General features: G+C 45.8%; 1 protein-coding gene across 1 annotated transcript in view; it reads left to right on the top strand.

Moving 5' to 3' along the window:
* The window catches only part of LOC129858897 (catenin delta-2-like), a 522672-nt gene that overhangs the window by 283031 nt on the left and 219123 nt on the right, over positions 1-20518 (top strand). The window contains exons 7-10 of the mRNA XM_055928130.1: positions 4547-4667; positions 6524-6740; positions 6938-7043; positions 8424-8714. Of these exons, the coding sequence (XP_055784105.1) occupies positions 4547-4667; positions 6524-6740; positions 6938-7043; positions 8424-8714 (735 nt within the window). The remainder of the gene's footprint in view (positions 1-4546; positions 4668-6523; positions 6741-6937; positions 7044-8423; positions 8715-20518) is intronic.

The raw sequence follows: 20518 nt of genomic DNA, 5'->3' as shown, positions 1-20518 counted from the left end.
AACTGTGAAATTGTGCTGACATTGAGATAATGTTTGTATTAGGGTGCAAAAAACATTCCTCTCTCTCTCTCTCTCTCTCTCTCTCTCTCCTCTCTCTCTCCTCTCTCTCCTCTCTCTCTCTCTCTCTCTCTCTCTCTCTCTCTCTCTCTCTCTCTCTCTCTCTCTCTCTCTCTCTCTCTCTCTCTCTCTCTCTCTCTCTCCTCTCTCTCCTCTCTCTCTCTCTCTCTCCTCTCTCTCTCTCTCTCTCTCCTCTCTCTCTCTCTCTCTCTCTCTCTCTCTCTCTCTCTCTCTCTCTCTCTCTCTCTCTCTCTCTCTCTCTCTCTCTCTCTCTCCTCTCATCTCTCCTCTCTCTCTCCTCTCTCTCTCTCTCTCTCTCTCTCTCTCTCTCTCTCTCTCTCTCTCTCTCTCTCTCTCTCTCTCTCTCTCTCTCTCTCTCTCTCTCTCTCTCTCTCCTGTTATCTGTTAAAACTGTCAAATTGTGCTGTATTGAGATAATGTTTGTATTAGGGTGCAATAAAAACATTGCTTTGATGTTGCAAGAATGTTGATAGAGCAGCATTTCTGAGTTCTTTAAAAGTTCCCAGAACATTTCATTAGTTTGTGGGAATTGTGTGGGTACATTACAAGAGATAGTACGCTCAGTTGGGATGACATTTATACAATGATTACGTTAGGTTGCACAGAACATTCCCGCAATGTGGCGTAATGTTCCTCAATTTCCAAATAAGTAAGTTTTTATGACATTCATAGCATATTTGTTTTGTCTAAGAAGGTTAAAAGGGAAGCATGAAATGCCTGATTGACCATACCGCCATGACTATATACTGAAAAAAGAAAACATTCAGTACATTCGGAAAATGTTCAGACCCCTTGACTTTTTCCTCATTTTTTTTATGTTACAGTCTTATTCTAAAATTGATTAAATCGTTTTTTCCCTCTCATCAATCTACACACAATACACCATAATGACAAAGAAAAAAATGGTTTTTAGAAATGTTTTGCAAATTTAGTAAAAAAACAACAACTTAAATATCACGTTTACACAGGTATTCAGACCCTTTACTCAGTACTTTGTTGAAGCACCTTTGGCAGCGAACACATCCTCGAGTATTCTTGGGTATGACGCTACAAGCTTGGCACACCTGTATTTGGGGAGTTTCTCCCATTCTTCTCTGCAGATCCTCTCAAGCTCTGTCAGGTTGGATGGGGAGCGTCGCTGCACAGCTATTTTCAGGTCTCCAGAGACGTTAAATCGGGTTCAAGTCCGGGCTCTGGCTGGGCAACTCAAAGACATTCAGAGACTTGTCCCGAAGCCACTCCTGCGTTGTCTTGGCTGTGTGCTTAGGGTCGTTGTCCTGTTGGAAGGTGAACCTTTGCCTCAGTCTTGAGGTCTTGAGCACTCTGGAGCAGGTTTTCATCAAGGTTCTCTCTGTACTTTGCTCTGTTCATCTTTCCCTCGATCCTGACGAGTCTCTCAGTCCCTGCAGCTGAAAAACATCCCCACAGCATGATGCTGCCACCACCATGCTTCACAGTAGGAATAGTGCCTGGTTTCCTCTAGAAGTGACGCTTGGCATTCAGGCCAAACAGTTGGATCTTGGTTTCATCAGACCGGAGAATCCAGTTTCTTATGGTTTGAGAGTTTTTAGGTGCCTTTTGTCAAACTCGAAGCGGGCTGTCATGTGCCTTTTACTGAGGAGTGGCTTCCGTCTGGCAACTCTACCATAAAGGCCTGATTGGTGAAGTGCTGCAGAGATGGTTGTCCTTCTGGAAGCTTCTCTTATCTCCACAGAGGAACACAGCCTGGAGCTCTGTCAGAGTGAACATCGGGTTCTTGGTCACCTCCCTGACCAAGGCCCTTCTCACACGATTGTTCAGTTTGGCCCGAGTTGCCAGCTCTAGGAAGAGTCTTGGTGGTTCCAAACTTCTTCCATTTAAGAATGATGGAGGCCACTGTGTTTTTGGGGACTTTCCCCAGATCTGTGCCTCGACATAATTTTGTCTCGGAGCTCCACAAACAATTCCTTTGACCTCATGGCTTGTTTTTTGCTCTGACATGCACTGTCAACTGTGGGACATATATAGACCGGTGTGTGCTTTTCCAAATCAGTCTCATAGCAAAGGGTCTGAATACTTACGTAAATTAGGTCATTTTTTGTTTTATTTTATATCTTCAGAATTGTCTAAACTTGTTTTCGCTTCGTCATTATTGGGTATTTTGTGTAGGTTGATGAGGATTTTTTTAAACCCATTTTTGAATAAGGCTCTAACGTAACAAAATGTGGAAAATGTAAGAGATCTTCCCTGGTGGTACATAGGCTAAAAACCTGGCTTGGGTACCAGACATTGCAAGTTCAAACCACATGTGTGAATTTCTGAAGGGTGAACAATATGATCGTGTTTGTACGATTAAATGCTATTCAAATGACCTGTGTGTCTCTACATTACTTTCAAATGTGAATTGCTATTAACTCTGAAGAGAAACAGAAATAGGATGTTTTCCAATCTGCTTTATGGAGCTACAAATTTAGAATGATATTTACTTAATATTAAGTAAAAGTTAAATATAACTTTTTCTTAAAGTTCCTGAAATGTTCTGTGGACCTCAAAGACAAGGTAAAATGTATATTGCAAGCTCACAAAACGTCTGTCCTCGGTTGCAACATTCACTACCAAGTTCCAAAAAGACTCTGGAAACAATGTCAGCACAATAACTGTTTGTTGGGAGCTTCGTTAAATGGGTTTCAATGGCCGAGCAGCCGCACACAGGCCTAAGATCACTATGCGCAATGCCAAGCGTCGGCTGGAGTGGTGTAAAGCTCGCCACCATTGGACTCTGGGGCAGTGGAAATGCGTTCTCTGGAGAAATGATTCACGCTTCACCATCTGGCAGTTGGACGGACACATCTGGGTTTGGCAGATGCCAGGAGAACGCTACCTACCCCAATGCACAGTGCCAACTGTAAAGTTTGGTGGAGGAGGAATAATGTTCTGGGGCTGTTTTTCATGGTTCGGATAAGAACCCTTAGTCCCAGTGAAGGGAAATCTTTACGCTACAGCATTCAATGACATTCTAGACAATTCTGTGCAACAGTTTTTTTGTGGCAACAGTTTGGGGAAGGTCCTTTCCTGTTTCAGAATGACAATGCCCATGTGCAAGGGAAAGGGAAATCCATGCAAAAATGGTTTGTCGAGATCGTTGTGGAAGAACTGGCAGAGCCCTGACCTCAACCCCATCGAACACCTTTAGGATGAATTGGAACGCTGACTGCGAGCCAGACCTAATCGGCCAACATCCGTGCCCAACCTCACTAAGTCCCTGTAGCAATGTTCCAACATCTAGCGGAAAGCCTTCTCAGACGAGTGGAGGCTGTTGTAGCAGCACTGTACTGTGTTTGATTGTCAGCACAACTGCACAGTTTTAGTGTTTTGGGAACCTATCTCTTGTAATATCCCCACAATGTTCCCACAGCCTAGAGAAACATTCTGGGAACCTTTAAAGAACAGACCAAATGTGTTTTGGGAACGTTCTTGTGACATCAGTTGAATGTTTTTTTGCAGTCTAAAAGAAACATTGTAGAATTATCCGAACAACTGTGTTTTGGGAACATTTTATTTTTTATGTCCACAAAATGTTCCCACCAGACTAATCCCACAACCTAATGAAACCATTTGGGAATCTTTAAAGAACATGTTAAATGTGTTCTAGGAACGTTCTTGCCACATAAGGCAAATGTTTTATACAAACATTCCATAATCTTCATTATGACTGGACAGTTTTTGTGTTATGAGAACATTTGCTGCGACCTAAGGAATGTTCTGGGAACTTTCACAGAAACAATTTTGGTTCACGGGTATTCTGCTGAAGTAATGACTGCAGGTTTTAAAACGGCTTCATCCATTACTTCAGTGTCTGATGAATCAGTTATCATGGCCTTGTGTTAATGAGAGACACTGCAACCAAAGAGACATTGTAATCAGCAGACACGCTTTGGCTTATTATAGAGGGAAAATACAGCCTGGAGCCAGGAGCTTTCTGAGGATGGAGTGTGCATGTGCGTGTGTGTGTGTGTGTTTGTATCTGCACATTGTTAAATCGTGTGTTCACTGCCAGCGAGCCTCAGCATGGGGCGTGTGACTGTGTGTAGTTCACCTTTAGAGAAATATGCATGGTGACTGTCAGTAGCATGAGGTGAAGGAGCTGAGCTACTGTCTCTGAGGATCTAGAGGAATAAATTAGATAACCCGGCACTGAGTCGGGATAGAAGCAGCTTCCTCACTGTGGCTTGGTGCAAAATGAATGACTTGATAGTGGACTTCAACTGGACAGGATATCAATCTGTTGCCATAAAAATACTGTTAGAGGTTATAGCTTCTATAAATCTGTCTGTTACCATATAGAGACTATTAGAGGTTATAGGTTCTATAAATCTATCTGTTACCATATAGACACCCACAGAAGTGGAAGAAGTGTTAGGTGTAATTGTAATTTCCTGTTGCCCCCCCCCCCCTCTCCTCTCCTCTTTCCCGTCTCCCCCCACCCTAGGTGACGTCTAGTCGTGCCGCTCAGCAGAGGCAGCAGGCAGGGGGAGGTAGTGGAGGAGACTCCTTCTCTCAGAGCCATGGCAGTGCCTTCCACCTACCAGATGCACAGCAGACCACTACCGGTATATATCTATATTATATACCTGCGATGTGTACATCATTTTGTATTGACCGGATTTAAAGAGAGATCATGTCATTCAAGAGACAAGGAACACCACACGACATCCAATCCTTTTAGCTTTTATTATAACGTATTGTATTCCTATAGAGTACATACCATTATACATAATGATAACGTATTGTATTCCTATAGAGTACATACCATTATACATAATGATAACGCATTGTATTCCTATAGAGTACATACCATTATACATAATGATAACCTATTGTATTCCTATTGAGTACATACCATTATACATTAAGATAACATATTGTATTCCTATAGAGTACATACCATTATACATAATGATAACATATTGTATTCCTATAGAGTACATACCATTATACATAATGATATTGTATTGTATTCCTATAGAGTACATACCATTAAACATAAAGATAACATATTGTATTCCTATAGAGCACATACCATTATACATAAAGATAACGTATTGTGTTATGATACAGTACATACATTAAGAGAACTGAGAAAGAGATAATGCCATAAAAGATGTAAGGAACTGAACATGGCATCCAATCCCTTCAGCTTCGTTGAGAAATTGCCCTTAGACACAGATCTAGAAGCAGCTTACCTTCCCCAAGTCCTAACCTTAACCATTAGAGAGGGAACATGCTAACCTTAACCATTAGAGAGGGAACATGCTAACGTTAACCATTAGAGCGGGAACATGCTAACGTTAACCATTAGAGAGGGAACATGCTAACGTTAACCATTAGAGCGGGAACATGCTAACGTTAACCATTAGAGAGGGAACATGCTAACGTTAACCATTAGAGAGGGAACATGCTAACGTTAACCATTAGAGAGGGAACATGCTAACGTTAACCATTAGAGAGGGAACATGCTAACGTTAACCATTAGAGAGGGAACATGCTAACGTTAACCATTAGAGAGGGAACATGCTAACGTTAACCATTAGAGAGGGAACATGCTAACGTTAACCATTAGAGAGGGAACATGCTAACGTTAACCATTAGAGAGGGAACATGCTAACGTTAACCATTAGAGAGGGAACATGCTAACGTTAACCATTAGAGAGGGAACATGCTAACGTTAACCATTAGAGAGGGAACATGCTAACGTTAACCATTAGCGAGGGAACATGCTAACGTTAACCATTAGAGCGGGAGCATGCTAACGTTAACCATTAGAGAGGGAACATGCTAACGTTAACAGTTAGAGAGGGAGCATGCTAACGTTAACCATTAGAGCGGGAACATGCTAACGTTAACCATTAGAGAGGGAACATGCTAACGTTAACCATTAGAGAGGGAACATGCTAACGTTAAACATTAGAGAGGGAACATGCTAACGTTAACCATTAGAGAGGGAACATGCTAACGTTACCCATTAGAGAGGGAACATACTAACGTTAACCATTAGAGCGGGAACATGCCAACGTTAACCATTAGAGAGGGAACATGCTAACGTTAACCATTAGAGAGGGAACATGCTAACGTTAACCATTAGAGAGGGAACATGCTAACGTTAACCATTAGAGAGGGAACATGCTAACGTTAACCATTAGAGCGGGAACATGCTAACGTTAACCATTAGAGAGGGAACATGCTAACGTTAACCATTAGAGAGGGAACATGCTAACGTTAACCATTAGAGAGGGAACATGCTAACGTTAACCATTAGAGAGGGAACATGCTAACGTTAACCATTAGAGAGGGAACATGCTAACGTTAACCATTAGAGAGGGAACATGCTAACGTTAACCATTAGAGAGGGAACATGCTAAACAGAGTTGTGCAGCCCTGTTTTAACCCCTGTTCCGTCTGATTCCAGGTCACTACTACCCGAGTTCCACCCTGCCCACCCAGCGTGTGAGTTCCCCTCTAACCGGAGGAGGAGGTGGAGGGTCTGGTTCTCCCAGCAAGCTCCAGCGCCTGGGTCCAGCCTCAGACAAACCAGGCTACGCTACCACACAGCGCCTACCTTCTTCCTCCTCATCATCCTCACCCAACAAACAGTCCCCTGCCAACCGACTCGCCAAGTCTTACAGGTAGGGCCATGCCATTGGGTGCGTTGGAAGGGGAGTGAATGTCATTGGTTGGTTTGGAAGGGGATTGAATGTCATTGGTTAGTTTAGAAGAAGAACAAAGTTATAATCTTACTGCAATTGTTATTAATTTCTCTGGATTTGAAAATGTATAACATAAAAATGGTTTACAATAACTTAACTTGATGTTATGGTTACAGCACCTCTGTTTCCGTGACGACGACAGGAGGCACCGGGTCTCCTCCGAACGCCATAGCATCAGTTGCCGGAGGAGGGGCTAGCGCGTCATCATCCCCCCTGCACCAGGTGTGTATCGATACAAACAGTGCCTTCAGAAAGTATTCATACCCCTTCACTTATTCCACGTGTTGTTGTGGTACAGTCTGAATTTCTCTCACCTACACTACCGTTCAAAAGTTTGGGGTGACTTAGAAATGTCCTTGTTTTTGAAAGAAAGCACATTTTTGTCCATTTAAAATAATATCAAATTGATCAGAAATATAGTGTAGACATTGTTAACCTCTCTAGGGTATGTGGGACGGTAGCGTCTCACCTCGTCAACAGCCAGTTAAACTGCAGGGCGCCAAATTCAAAACAACAGAAATCCCTTAATTAAAATTCCTCAAAAATACATGTATAGTGGGGCAAAAAAGTATTTAGTCAGCCACCAATTGTGCAAGTTCTCCCACTTAAAAAGATGAGAGAGGCCTGTAATTTTCATCATAGGTACACTTCAACTATGACAGACAAAATGAGAAAAAAAAATCCAGAAAATCACATTGTATAATTTTTTATGAATTTATTTGCAAATTATGGTGGAAAATAAGTATTTCCACCATAATTTTTCATCCGGACGTGAAAATACTGCCCCCTACCCAAGAGAGGTTAATGTTGTAAATTGCTATTGTAGCTGGAAACATCTGATTTTAATGTAATATTTATACAGGCATACAGAGGCCCATTATCAGCAACCAGCACATTGTGTTAGCTAATCCAAGTTTATCATTATAAAAGGCTAATTGATCATTAGAAAACCCTTTTGCAAGTATGTTAGCACAGCTGAAAAATGTTGTCATGACTAAAGAAGCAATACAATTGGCCTTCTTTAGACTAGTTTAGTATCTGGACCATCAGCATTTGTGTCTTCGATTACAGGCTCAAAATGTACAGAATCAAAGATCTTTCTTCTGAAACTCGTCAGTTTATTCTTGTTCTGAGAAATGGATATTCCATGCGAGAAATTGCAAAGAAACTGATGATCTCGTACAACGCTGTGTACTACTCCCTTCACAGAACAGCTCTAACCATAATAGAAAGAGAAGTGGGAGGCCCCGGTGCACAACTGAGCAAGAGGAGAAGTACATTAGAGTGTCTAGTTTGAGAAATAGACGCCTCATAAGTCCTCAACTGGCAGCATCATTAAATAGTACCCGCAAAATACCAGTCTCAACGTCAACAGTGAAGACGCGACTCCGGGATGCTGGTAGGCCAGTGATGTAATCAAAAATCGAAATGTAATTAATGTTAAATTCAGGCTGTATCAAAACAAAGTGTGGAACAAGTCAAGTTGTGTGAATACTTTCTGAAGGCATTACATACGTGGATATTCATTGCAAAGATGGAAGTGCACATTATTCTTAAGTGACATTAGATAATGGTGGATGTTGTACACATGTGATTCCCTAGATGAGTTCGGGCATAGGGAGCTACGCTACTCTGTCTCCTAAAAGACTGGCTGCTCACCACGCCTCCGACCAGTACAAGATATCACACGAGTTCTATGCTACTGCTACGCTCCAGAGGCCCGGTAAGACTACGCTCAACACACACACACACACACACACACACACACACACTCACACTCACACTCACACTCACACTCACACTCACACTCACACTCACACTCACTCACTCACTCACTCACTCACTCACTCACTCACTCACACACACACACCTACACACACACACACACACACTCAATAACACGACGCATTCCTCAAGGTGAATCCCTATATGAATGCAATGCAAGCACTGAATCTTTCACTCTTTGCTGTCATTTACTCTTCTGTATAGAGGTAATTGGGTCCTTGGTCTATAGCTTGTCTTTAACATGTTATGTGGACTGACTGTTGTCCTCATTGTGATGGAGTTGTTGACGAGGTGCATGTGGAGTGAGTAGCTCTGGTTTGTTCAGACAAAACTGTGGTTAGAAGCCAGACAACAAAGTTTAAATTAAGACGCTAAAATTGATAGATCAATATATCCTCAAGTAGCTGGGAGAGAGTGAGCTGTCTATCTGTTGATTTGACTTTGTCTATCTGGGAGAGAGTGACCTGTCTATCTGGGAGAGAGTGAGCTGTCTAGCTGGGAGAGAGTGAGCTGTCTAGCTGGGAGAGAGTGAGCTGTCTAGCTGGGAGAGAGTGAGCTGTCTAGCTGAGAGAGAGTGAGCTGTCTAGCTGAGAGAGAGTGATCTGTCTAGCTGAGAGAGAGTGAGCTGTCTATCTGGGAGAGAGTGAGCTGTCTATCTGGGAGAGAGTGAGCTGTCTATCTGGGAGAGAGTGAGCTGTCTATCTGGGAGAGAGTGAGCTGTCTATCTGGGAGAGAGTGAGCTGTCTATCTGGGAGAGAGTGAGCTGTCTATCTGGGAGAGAGTGAGCTGTCTATCTGGGAGAGAGTGAGCTGTCTAGCTGAGAGAGAGTGAGCTGTCTAGCTGGGAGAGAGTGAGCTGTCTAGCTGGGAGAGAGTGAGCTGTCTATCTGGGAGAGAGTGAGCTGTCTAGCTGAGAGAGAGTGAGCTGTCTAGCTGAGAGAGAGTGAGCTGTCTATCTGGGAGAGAGTGAGCTGTCTATCTGGGAGAGAGTGAGCTGTCTATCTGGGAGAGAGTGAGCTGTCTATCTGGGAGAGAGTGAGCTGTCTATCTGGGAGAGAGTGAGCTGTCTAGCTGAGAGAGAGTGAGCTGTCTATCTGGGAGAGAGTGAGCTGTCTATCTGGGAGAGAGTGAGCTGTCTAGCTGAGAGAGAGTGAGCTGTCTAGCTGGGAGAGAGTGAGCTGTCTAGCTGGGAGAGAGTGAGCTGTCTATCTGGGAGAGAGTGATCTGTCTATATGGGAGAGAGTGAGCTGTCTATATGGGAGAGAGTGATCTGTCTAGCTGGGAGAGAGTGAGCTGTCTATCTGGGAGAGAGTGAGCTGTCTATCTGGGAGAGAGTGAGCTGTCTAGCTGAGAGAGAGTGAGCTGTCTATCTGGGAGAGAGTGAGCTGTCTATCTGGGAGAGAGTGAGCTGTCTATCTGGGAGAGAGTGAGCTGTCTATCTGGAGAGAGTGAGCTGTCTAGCTGGGAGAGAGTGAGCTGTCTAGCTGGGAGAGAGTGATCTGTCTATCTGGGAGAGAGTGATCTGTCTATCTGGGAGAGAGTGATCTGTCTATCTGGGAGAGAGTGAGCTGTCTAGCTGGGAGAGAGTGAGCTGTCTAGCTGGGAGAGAGTGAGCTGTCTAGCTGGGAGAGAGTGAGCTGTCTAGCTGGGAGAGAGTGAGCTGTCTAGCTGGGAGAGAGTGAGCTGTCTAGCTGGGAGAGAGTGAGCTGTCTAGCTGGGAGAGAGTGAGCTGTCTAGCTGGGAGAGAGTGAGCTGTCTAGCTGGGAGAGAGTGAGCTGTCTAGCTGGGAGAGAGTGAGCTGTCTAGCTGGGAGAGAGTGAGCTGTCTATCTGGGAGAGAGTGAGCTGTCTATCTGGGAGAGAGTGAGCTGTCTAGCTGGGAGAGAGTGAGCTGTCTAGCTGGGAGAGAGTGAGCTGTCTAGCTGGGAGAGAGTGAGCTGTCTAGCTGGGAGAGAGTGAGCTGTCTAGCTGGGAGAGAGTGAGCTGTCTAGCTGGGAGAGAGTGAGCTGTCTAGCTGGGAGAGAGTGAGCTGTCTAGCTGAGAGAGAGTGAGCTGTCTAGCTGGGAGAGAGTGAGCTGTCTATCTGGGAGAGAGTGAGCTGTCTAGCTGAGAGAGAGTGAGCTGTCTAGCTGGGAGAGAGTGAGCGGTCAGTTATGTACAACAGCGAACCAATCATTTAAACAGATGTGGCAACAAGAACCCTACAAGCCATGGCTTCCCTCAGCAGAAAAGTCAAGGAATAACTTGGAGATGCAAACGAGAGTAAAGAACAGCTAAATGATATCCAGGAAATCGTAGCTAAAATGCTCTCAGTGCTCACCAAAACAAACAAACTGTTACAATCTGTGATGATAAAAGTACATTTGCTAAAAAAGTTAAGTAGTCTATGATGTTAGACGTGCACCAACAAAGCGTGCGCATGAGCGGAAACAAAGCTGCAAACTTTTGGAACATGAATTGGACCAGCAAGAAAATAGAATGAGATGAAACAACATGAGAATATTGTCCTTACCGGAAGGCAAGGACAAATGGGACCTTTCCAGCTACGTGGTCAAACTGATATCAGAGGAACTTGAAGTGGGTAAATCACCAGAGGATCTGGAACGATGCCATAGGATTGGCGTAAAACAGAAGAATGCTAAATACCTTTACATGGGAATCTTCAAGATGTGGAACTATCAGACCAAAGTCAACATTCTGAAGGCACAGGGGGGAAAGGAGATCAAAATCCACGGCCAGTCCATTCGATTCGTCCATGATCTGTCTGACAGGCAGCGGGGGGAAAAAAGCCACAAATTCATTCCGATCAGAATAGTCACTGGAGAAAAGAGGAATCACAGCTCCGCTTCCCGGCAGTACTGTGGGTAGAGAAGGGAAAGCAAAGGATGGAATTCACAAGAGGCGATATTCCCTTCCACTTGAAGAAGAGCCCCTTCCTCTGAGAAGAGGAAGAAGTAGGTAAAGGTGATAACCATGTTAGGCCACATACAGGATGCCAGCTCATCGTAAACTCAATATTCTGCCCCCTCCCCCCAATAAAATCTATACACTACTTTCTCCAAGTAATTATCCTTCTATATGAAGTAACAATAGAAGTATTAGGGTTGTTATGGTGACCGTATTACCACCACACCAGACTAGGGTTGTTATGGTGACCGTATTACCACCACACCAGACTAGGGTTGTTATGGTGACCGTATTACCACCACACCAGACTAGGGTTGTTATGGTGACCGTATTACCACCACACCAGACTAGGGTTGTTATGGTGACCGTATTACCACCACACCAGACTAGGACTGTTATGGTGACCGTATTACCACCACACCAGACTAGGGCTGTTATGGTGACCGTATTACCACCACACCAGACTAGGACTGTTATGGTGACCGTATTACCACCACACCAGACTAGGACTGTTATGGTGACCGTATTACCACCACACCAGACTAGGGTTGTTATGGTGACCGTATTACCACCACACCAGACTAGGGTTGTTATGGTGACCGTATTACCACCACACCAGACTAGGGTTGTTATGGTGACCGTATTACCACCACACCAGACTAGGACTGTTATGGTGACCGTATTACCACCACACCAGACTAGGGTTGTTATAGTGACCGTATTACCACCACACCAGACTAGGACTGTTACGGTGACCGTATTACCACCACACCAGACTAGGGTTGTTATGGTGACCGTATTACCACCACACCAGACTAGGACTGTTATGGTGACCGTATTACCACCACACCAGACTAGGGTTGTTATGGTGACCGTATTACCACCACACCAGACTAGGACTGTTATGGTGACCGTATTACCACCACACCAGACTAGGGTTGTTATGGTGACCGTATTACCACCACACCATACTAGGGTTGTTATGGTGACCGTATTACCACCACACCAGACTAGGGTTGTTATGGTGACCGTATTACCACCACACCAGACTAGGACTGTTATGGTGACCGTATTACCACCACACCATACTAGGGTTGTTATGGTGACCGTATTACCACCACACCAGACTAGGGTTGTTATGGTGACCGTATTACCACCATACCAGACTAGGGTTGTTATGGTGACCGTATTACCACCACACCAGACTAGGGTTGTTATGGTGACCGTATTACCACCGCACCATACTAGGGTTGTTATGGTGACCGTATTACCACCACACCAGACTAGGGTTGTTATGGTGACCGTATTACCACCACACCAGACTAGGGTTGTTATGGTGACCGTATTACCACCACACCAGACTAGGGTTGTTATGGTGACCGTATTACCACCACACCAGACTAGGGTTGTTATGGTGACCGTATTACCACCACACCAGACTAGGGTTGTTATGGTGACCGTATTACCACCACACCAGACTAGGACTGTTATGGTGACCGTATTACCACCACACCAGACTAGGGTTGTTATGGTGACCGTATTACCACCACACCAGACTAGGACTGTTATGGTGACCGTATTACCACCACACCAGACTAGGGTTGTTATGGTGACCGTATTACCACCACACCAGACTAGGACTGTTATGGTGACCGTATTACCACCACACCAGACTAGGGTTGTTATGGTGACCGTATTACCACCACACCAGACTAGGGTTGTTATGGTGACCGTATTACCACCACACCAGACTAGGACTGTTATGGTTGACCGTATTACCACCACACCAGACTAGAACTGTTATGGTGACCGTATTACCACCACACCAGACTAGGGTTGTTATGGTGACCGTATTACCACCACACCAGACTAGGGTTGTTATGGTGACCGTATTACCACCATACCAGACTAGGGTTGTTATGGTGACCGTATTACCACCACACCAGACTAGGACTGTTATGGTGACCGTATTACCACCACACCAGACTAGGGTTGTTATGGTGACCGTATTACCACCACACCAGACTAGAACTGTTATGGTGACCGTATTACCACCACACCAGACTAGGGTTGTTATGGTGACCGTATTACCACCACACCAGACTAGGGTTGTTATGGTGACCGTATTACCACCACACCAGACTAGGGTTGTTATGGTGACCGTATTACCACCATACCAGACTAGGGTTGTTATGGTGACCGTATTACCACCACACCAGACTAGGGTTGTTATGGTGACCGTATTACCACCGCACCATACTAGGGTTGTTATGGTGACCGTATTACCACCACACCAGACTAGGGTTGTTATGGTGACCGTATTACCACCACACCAGACTAGGGTTGTTATGGTGACCGTATTACCACCACACCAGACTAGGGTTGTTATGGTGACCGTATTACCACCACACCAGACTAGGGTTGTTATGGTGACCGTATTACCACCACACCAGACTAGGGTTGTTATGGTGACCGTATTACCACCACACCAGACTAGGACTGTTATGGTGACCGTATTACCACCACACCAGACTAGGGTTGTTATGGTGACCGTATTACCACCACACCAGACTAGGACTGTTATGGTGACCGTATTACCACCACACCAGACTAGGGTTGTTATGGTGACCGTATTACCACCACACCAGACTAGGACTGTTATGGTGACCGTATTACCACCACACCAGACTAGGGTTGTTATGGTGACCGTATTACCACCACACCAGACTAGGGTTGTTACGGTGACCGTATTACCACCACACCAGACTAGGGTTGTTACGGTGACCGTATTACCACCATACCAGACTAGGGTTGTTATGGTGACCGTATTACCACCACACCAGACTAGGGTTGTTATGGTGACCGTATTACCACCACACCATACTAGGGTTGTTATGGTGACCGTATTACCACCACACCATACTAGGGTTGTTATGGTGACCGTATTACCTCCACACCAGACTAGGGTTGTTATGGTGACCGTATTACCACCACACCAGACTAGGACTGTTATGGTGACCGTATTACCACCACACCAGACTAGGGTTGTTATGGTGACCGTATTACCACCACACCAGACTAGGGTTGTTATGGTGACCGTATTACCACCACACCAGACTAGGGTTGTTATGGTGACCGTATTACCACCATACCAGACTAGGGTTGTTATGGTGACCGTATTACCACCACACCAGACTAGGGTTGTTATGGTGACCGTATTACCACCACACCAGACTAGGACTGTTATGGTGACCGTATTACCACCACACCAGACTAGGGTTGTTATGGTGACCGTATTACCACCACACCAGACTAGGGTTGTTATAGTGACCGTATTACCACCACACCAGACTAGGACTGTTATGGTGACCGTATTACCACCACACCAGACTAGGACTGTTACGGTGACCGTATTACCACCACACCAGACTAGGACTGTTATGGTGACCGTATTACCACCACACCAGACTAGGGTTGTTATGGTGACCGTATTACCACCACACCAGACTAGGGTTGTTATGGTGACCGTATTACCACCACACCAGACTAGGGTTGTTATGGTGACCGTATTACCACCACACCAGACTAGGGTTGTTATGGTGACCGTATTACCACCACACCAGACTAGGGTTGTTATGGTGACCGTATTACCACCACACCAGACTAGGGTTGTTATGGTGACCGTATTACCACCATAACAGACTAGGACTGTTATGGTGACCGTATTACCACCACACCAGACTAGGGTTGTTATGGTGACCGTATTACCACCACACCAGACTAGGACTGTTACGGTGACCGTATTACCACTACACCAGACTAGGGTTGTTATGGTGACCGTATTACCACCACACCAGACTAGGGTTGTTATGGTGACCGTATTACCACCACACCAGACTAGGGTTGTTATGGTGACCGTATTACCACTACACCAGACTAGGACTGTTATGGTGATCGTATTACCACCACACCGCCGATCACGAGTCATGAAGGCAGTCAAATTTAGTCTTGGTAATTAGGCTTCTCCAAATGTTGATGCTGCTGTTGCCACTCAGCACTGTATTGTCCCTCTAATCACTCTGACATCAATATCAAATACTTCATATTTTTTCATTTTACCATTATTTAACTAGGCAAGTCAGTTAAGAACAAATTCTTATTTTCAATGACGGCCTAGAAACAGTGGGTTAACTGCCTTGTTCAGGGGCAGAACAACAGATTTTTACCTTGTCAGCTCTTGGATTTGATCTTGCAACCTTTCGGTTACTAGACCAACGCTCTAACCACTAGGCCACCTGCCACCCACGAGAGCCCACAAACTCATTTTGCACCACATTTCTATAGTCTATGCCTACTCTATTTCTTTATCATCTTTCCTAATGTTAAGCACATTGCTTCTCTTTACAACAGGAGTATAGCCTACCTGGCTGACATGAAAATGAACCCCGGGAAAAGCGACCTCCATTCGCTGTTGAAGTGCATACTGTGGAAGACATGTATTTTGCTCCCCTGTTTTGAGACAGGTGCATGATAGATATCCATTCTAAATAAAAACAAATGTCAAACAAATGTATTATATGTAAAGACAATATTAGATCAATAATAGTCTGATGAGTAACAATATTAGCCTATCAGTTGTGTACCAAATATTATCACTTGTTAATGATGCCCAGCATAAAAAACAAAGCCTTTTTTTTGCGACTTGTTCAAATCATAGTATCACACCTCATGTAGCCTAGCCCATAGGTCTATATGTTTTAATACGGTTAGTATCACACCTCATGTAGCCTAGCCCATAGGTCTATATGTTTTAATACGGTTAGTATCACACCTCATGTAGCCTAGCCCATAGGTCTATATGTTTTAATAAGGTTAGTATCACACCTCATATAGCCTAGCCTATAGGTCTATATGTTTTAATAAGGTTAGTATCACACCTCATGTAGCCTAGCCCATAGGTCTATATGTTTTAATAAGGTTAGTATCACACCTCATATAGCCTAGCCCATAGGTCTATATGTTTTAATAAGGTTAGTATCACACCTCATATAGCCTAGCCTATAGGTCTATATGTTTTAATAAGGTTAGTATCACACCTCATGTAGCCTAGCCCATAGGTCTATATGTTTTAATAAGGTTAGTATCACACCTCATATAGCCTAGCCTATAGGTCTATATGTTTTAATAAGGTTAGTATCACACCTCATGTAGCCTAGCCCATAGGTCTATATGTTTTAATAAGGTTAGTATCACACCTCATATAGCCTAGCCTATAGGTCTATATGTTTTAATAATGTTAGTATCACATCTCATGTAGCCTAGCCTATAGGTCTATATGTTTTAATACGTTAGTATCACACCTCATGTAGCCTAGCCCATAGGTCTATATGTTTTAATACGTTAGTATCACAACTAAAGTGGACAAATAACTTCTTAAAAACAAGCACATTAATCCGCTTTACAAGGGGTGTTGAGCCTTCATTTTTACATAATTTGCACATAAGCAGCGCGTTTGGGGAAAATAATTTTCACCATATATAATGCACCTTTATAGTAAAAGCATTAAATGCATAATTGCATTTGCGGTCACTTTAATTAATGGTGTTTTCCTGCTAATGGAACATTCTGTCACGTTCCTGACCTATTTATGTTAGTTTTTGTGTGTTAGTTGGTCAGGACGTGACGTTGGGTGGGCATTCTATGTTATTTGTTTCTATGTTGGTTTTGGTTTGCCTGGTATGGCTCTTGATTAGAGGCAGGTGGTTTGCGTTTTCCTCTAATCAAGAGTCATATTTAGGTAGGGCATTCTCACTGTTTGTTGGTGGGTGATTGTCTTCCGTGTCAGTATGTTTGTTCGTACCACACTGGACTGTAGCGTTTGTTTGTTTCGTTTCGTTTCGATGTCGTCTGTTTCCTGTACGTAAGTTTATGTTTAGTTATGTAAGTTTATGTTCAGGTTGCGTCAACGTCGGTTTTTTGTTATTTTGTAAGTTTGTTAAAGTGTTTTGTTTTGTTTCGTGGCTATTTAATTTATAATAAAGATGGCATATTTCCCTGAACCCGCATTTTGGTCAGAAGATCCTTCTCTCCTCACCTCATCCGAGGATGAGGAAAGCGACAGCCTTAACAGAATCACCCACCACGCTAAGACCAAGCGGCCAGGGAAAAATAAACGGAGTAAGGGACAGAAGAAGGAGCAATGGACATGGGAGGATTTATTGGATGGAAAAGGTGTCTACACATGGGAGGAGATCCTAGCTGGTAGAGATCGCCTCCCATGGGAACAGCTGGAGGCACTGAGGAGAGCGGAGGCTACCGGAGAGAGGAACCGGAGCTATGAGGGAACGCGTCTGGCACGGAAGCCAAAAAAGCCCGTAAGTAATTCCCAAAAATTTCTTGGGGGGGGGGCTAGGAGGTAGTGGGCCAAGGGCAGGTAGGAGACCTGCGCCCACTTCCCAGGCTTACCGTGGAGAGCGGGAGTACGGGCAGGCGCCGTGTTACGCAGTAGAGCGCACGGTGTCTCCTGTACGAGTGCATAGCCCAGTGCGGGTTATTCCACCTCCCCGCACTGGTAGGGCTAGATTGAGTATTGAGCCAGGTGTCATGAGGCCGGCTCAACGCGTCTGGTCTCCAGTGCGTCTCCTCGGGCCGGCATACATGGCACCTGCCTTACGCATGGTTTCCCCGGTTCGCCTACATAGGCCGGTGCGGGTTATTCCACCTCCCCGCACTGGTCGGGCAACCGGGAGTATTCAACCAGGTAAGGTTGGGCAAGCTCAATGCTCAAGAGTGCCAGTACGCCTCCACGGTCCGGTATTTCCGGCACCACCTCCCCGCCCCAGCCTAGTACCTACAGTGTCTACACTACGCACTAGGCTACCAGTGCGTATCCTGAGCCCTGTTCCTCCTCCACGCACTCTCCCTGTAGTGCGTGTATCTAGCCCGGTGCCTCCAGTTCCGGGCCCACGCACTAAGCTACCAGTGCGCCTCCAGAGCCCTGTACAAACTGTATCTTCTCCCCCTACTAATCCTGATGTGCTTGTCCTCAGCCCGGCGTCACCAGTGCCGGTACCACGCATCAGGGATAGAGTAGGCTTTGAGAATACAGTGTGCCCTGTCCCTGCTCCCCGCACTAGTAGGAAGGTGCTTGTCATTAGCACGGTGCCTCCAGTTCCGGCACCACGCACCAGGTCTACAGTGCACCGTATCCGGCCAGAGCCATCCGTCTCCCCAGCGCCATCTGAGCCATCCGTCTCCCCAGCGCCATCTGAGCCATCCGTCTCCCCAGCGCCATCTGAGCCATCCGTCTCCCCAGCGCCATCTGAGCCATCCGTCTCCCCAGCGCCATCTGAGCCATCCGTCTGCCAGGAGCCTGCAAAGCCGCCCGTCTGCCATGAGCCTGCAAAGCCGCCCGTCTGCCATGAGCCTACAGAGCCGTCAGCCAGGCAGGAGCCGCTAGAGCCGTCAGCCAGACAGGAGCCGCTAGAGCCGTCAGCCAGACAGGATCTGCCAGAGCCGCCAACCAGACAGGATCTGCCAGAGTCGCCAACCAGACAGGATCTGCCAGAGTCGCCAACCAGACAGGATCTGCCAGAGCCGCCAACCAGACAGGATCTGCCAGAGCCGCCAACCAGACAGGATCTGCCAGAGCCGCCAACCAGACAGGATCTGCCAGAGCCGCAAACCAGACAGGATCTGCCAGAGCCGCCAGCGAGCCATGAGCAGCCAGAGCCGTCAGAGCGCCATGAGCAGCCAGAGCCGTCAGAGCGCCATGAGCAGCCAGAGCCGTCAGAGCGCCATGAGCAGCCAGAGCCGTCAGAGCGCCATGAGCGTCGAGAGCCGTCAGCCTGCCATGAGCGTCGAGAGCCGTCAGCCTGCCATGAGCGTCGAGAGCCGTCAGCCTGCCATGAGCGTCGAGAGCCGTCAGCCTGCCATGAGCGTCGAGAGCCGTCAGCCTGCCATGAGCGTCGAGAGCCGTCAGCCTGCCATGAGCGTCGAGAGCCGTCAGCCTGCCATGAGCGTCGAGAGTCGTCAGTCAGCCATGAGCTGCCCTTCAGCCTGAAAAGGCTAGATACCCAGAACTGCCCATCAGTCCAGAGCTGTCTCTCTGTCCGGAGCTGCCTTTCAGTCCGGAGTTGCCCCTCTATCCTGATCTCCCTCTCTATCTTTATCTACCTCTATTTTCTTATCTATCCCTCTGTCTTGGTTTATCTCTCTGTCCCGGTGTTGTCATTCTTAGATATGTTATTAAGAGGATTTTGTGGGGGAAGAAAGAGGGTGGACATTCTTGGAGGGAGGAGGCTAGGATGGATTATGGTGGGGTGGGAACCGCGCCCGGAGCCTGAGCCACCACCGTGGTTAGATGCCCACCCAGACCCTCCCCTAGACTTTGTGCTGGTGCGTCCGGAGTTCGCACCTTGTGGGGGGGGTACTGTCACGTTCCTGAACTATTTATGTTAGATTTTGTGTGTTAGTTGGTCAGGACGTGAGGTTGGGTGGGCATTCTATGTTATTTGTTTCTATGTTGGTTTTGGTTTGCCTGGTATGGCTCTTGATTAGAGGCAGGTGGTTTGCGTTTTCCTCTAATCAAGAGTCATATTTAGGTAGGGCATTCTCACTGTTTGTTTGTGGGTGATTGTCTCCTGTGATGTCTTCCGTCGTTGTCGATGTGTTTTCACTTACGGGACTGTTTGGCTGTTCGTGTGTTTCGATGTAACGTTCTTGTCCGTGAGTTTACGTTTGTGATGTGAGTTTATGTTCAGGTTCCGTTCTACGTCGTTTTGTTATTTTGTAGTTTTGAAAGTGTTTTGTTTTGTTTCGTTACCATCGTATTTATAATAAAGATGGCATATTTCCCTGAACCCGCATTTTGGTCAGAAGATCCTTCTCTCCTCACCTCATCCGAGGATGAGGAAAGCGACAGCCTTAACACATTCACGCTTATATCCTACTACCATGTGTGCATTGCTGCACTTATAATGTCAAGAAATAGCCTAATAGTTTATCA

The sequence above is a fragment of the Salvelinus fontinalis genome, chromosome 7 (assembly GCF_029448725.1).
Source record: "Salvelinus fontinalis isolate EN_2023a chromosome 7, ASM2944872v1, whole genome shotgun sequence".
In the NCBI taxonomy this organism is placed as follows: domain Eukaryota; kingdom Metazoa; phylum Chordata; class Actinopteri; order Salmoniformes; family Salmonidae; genus Salvelinus; species Salvelinus fontinalis.
This window is presented reverse-complemented; position numbering and strand designations above follow the sequence as displayed.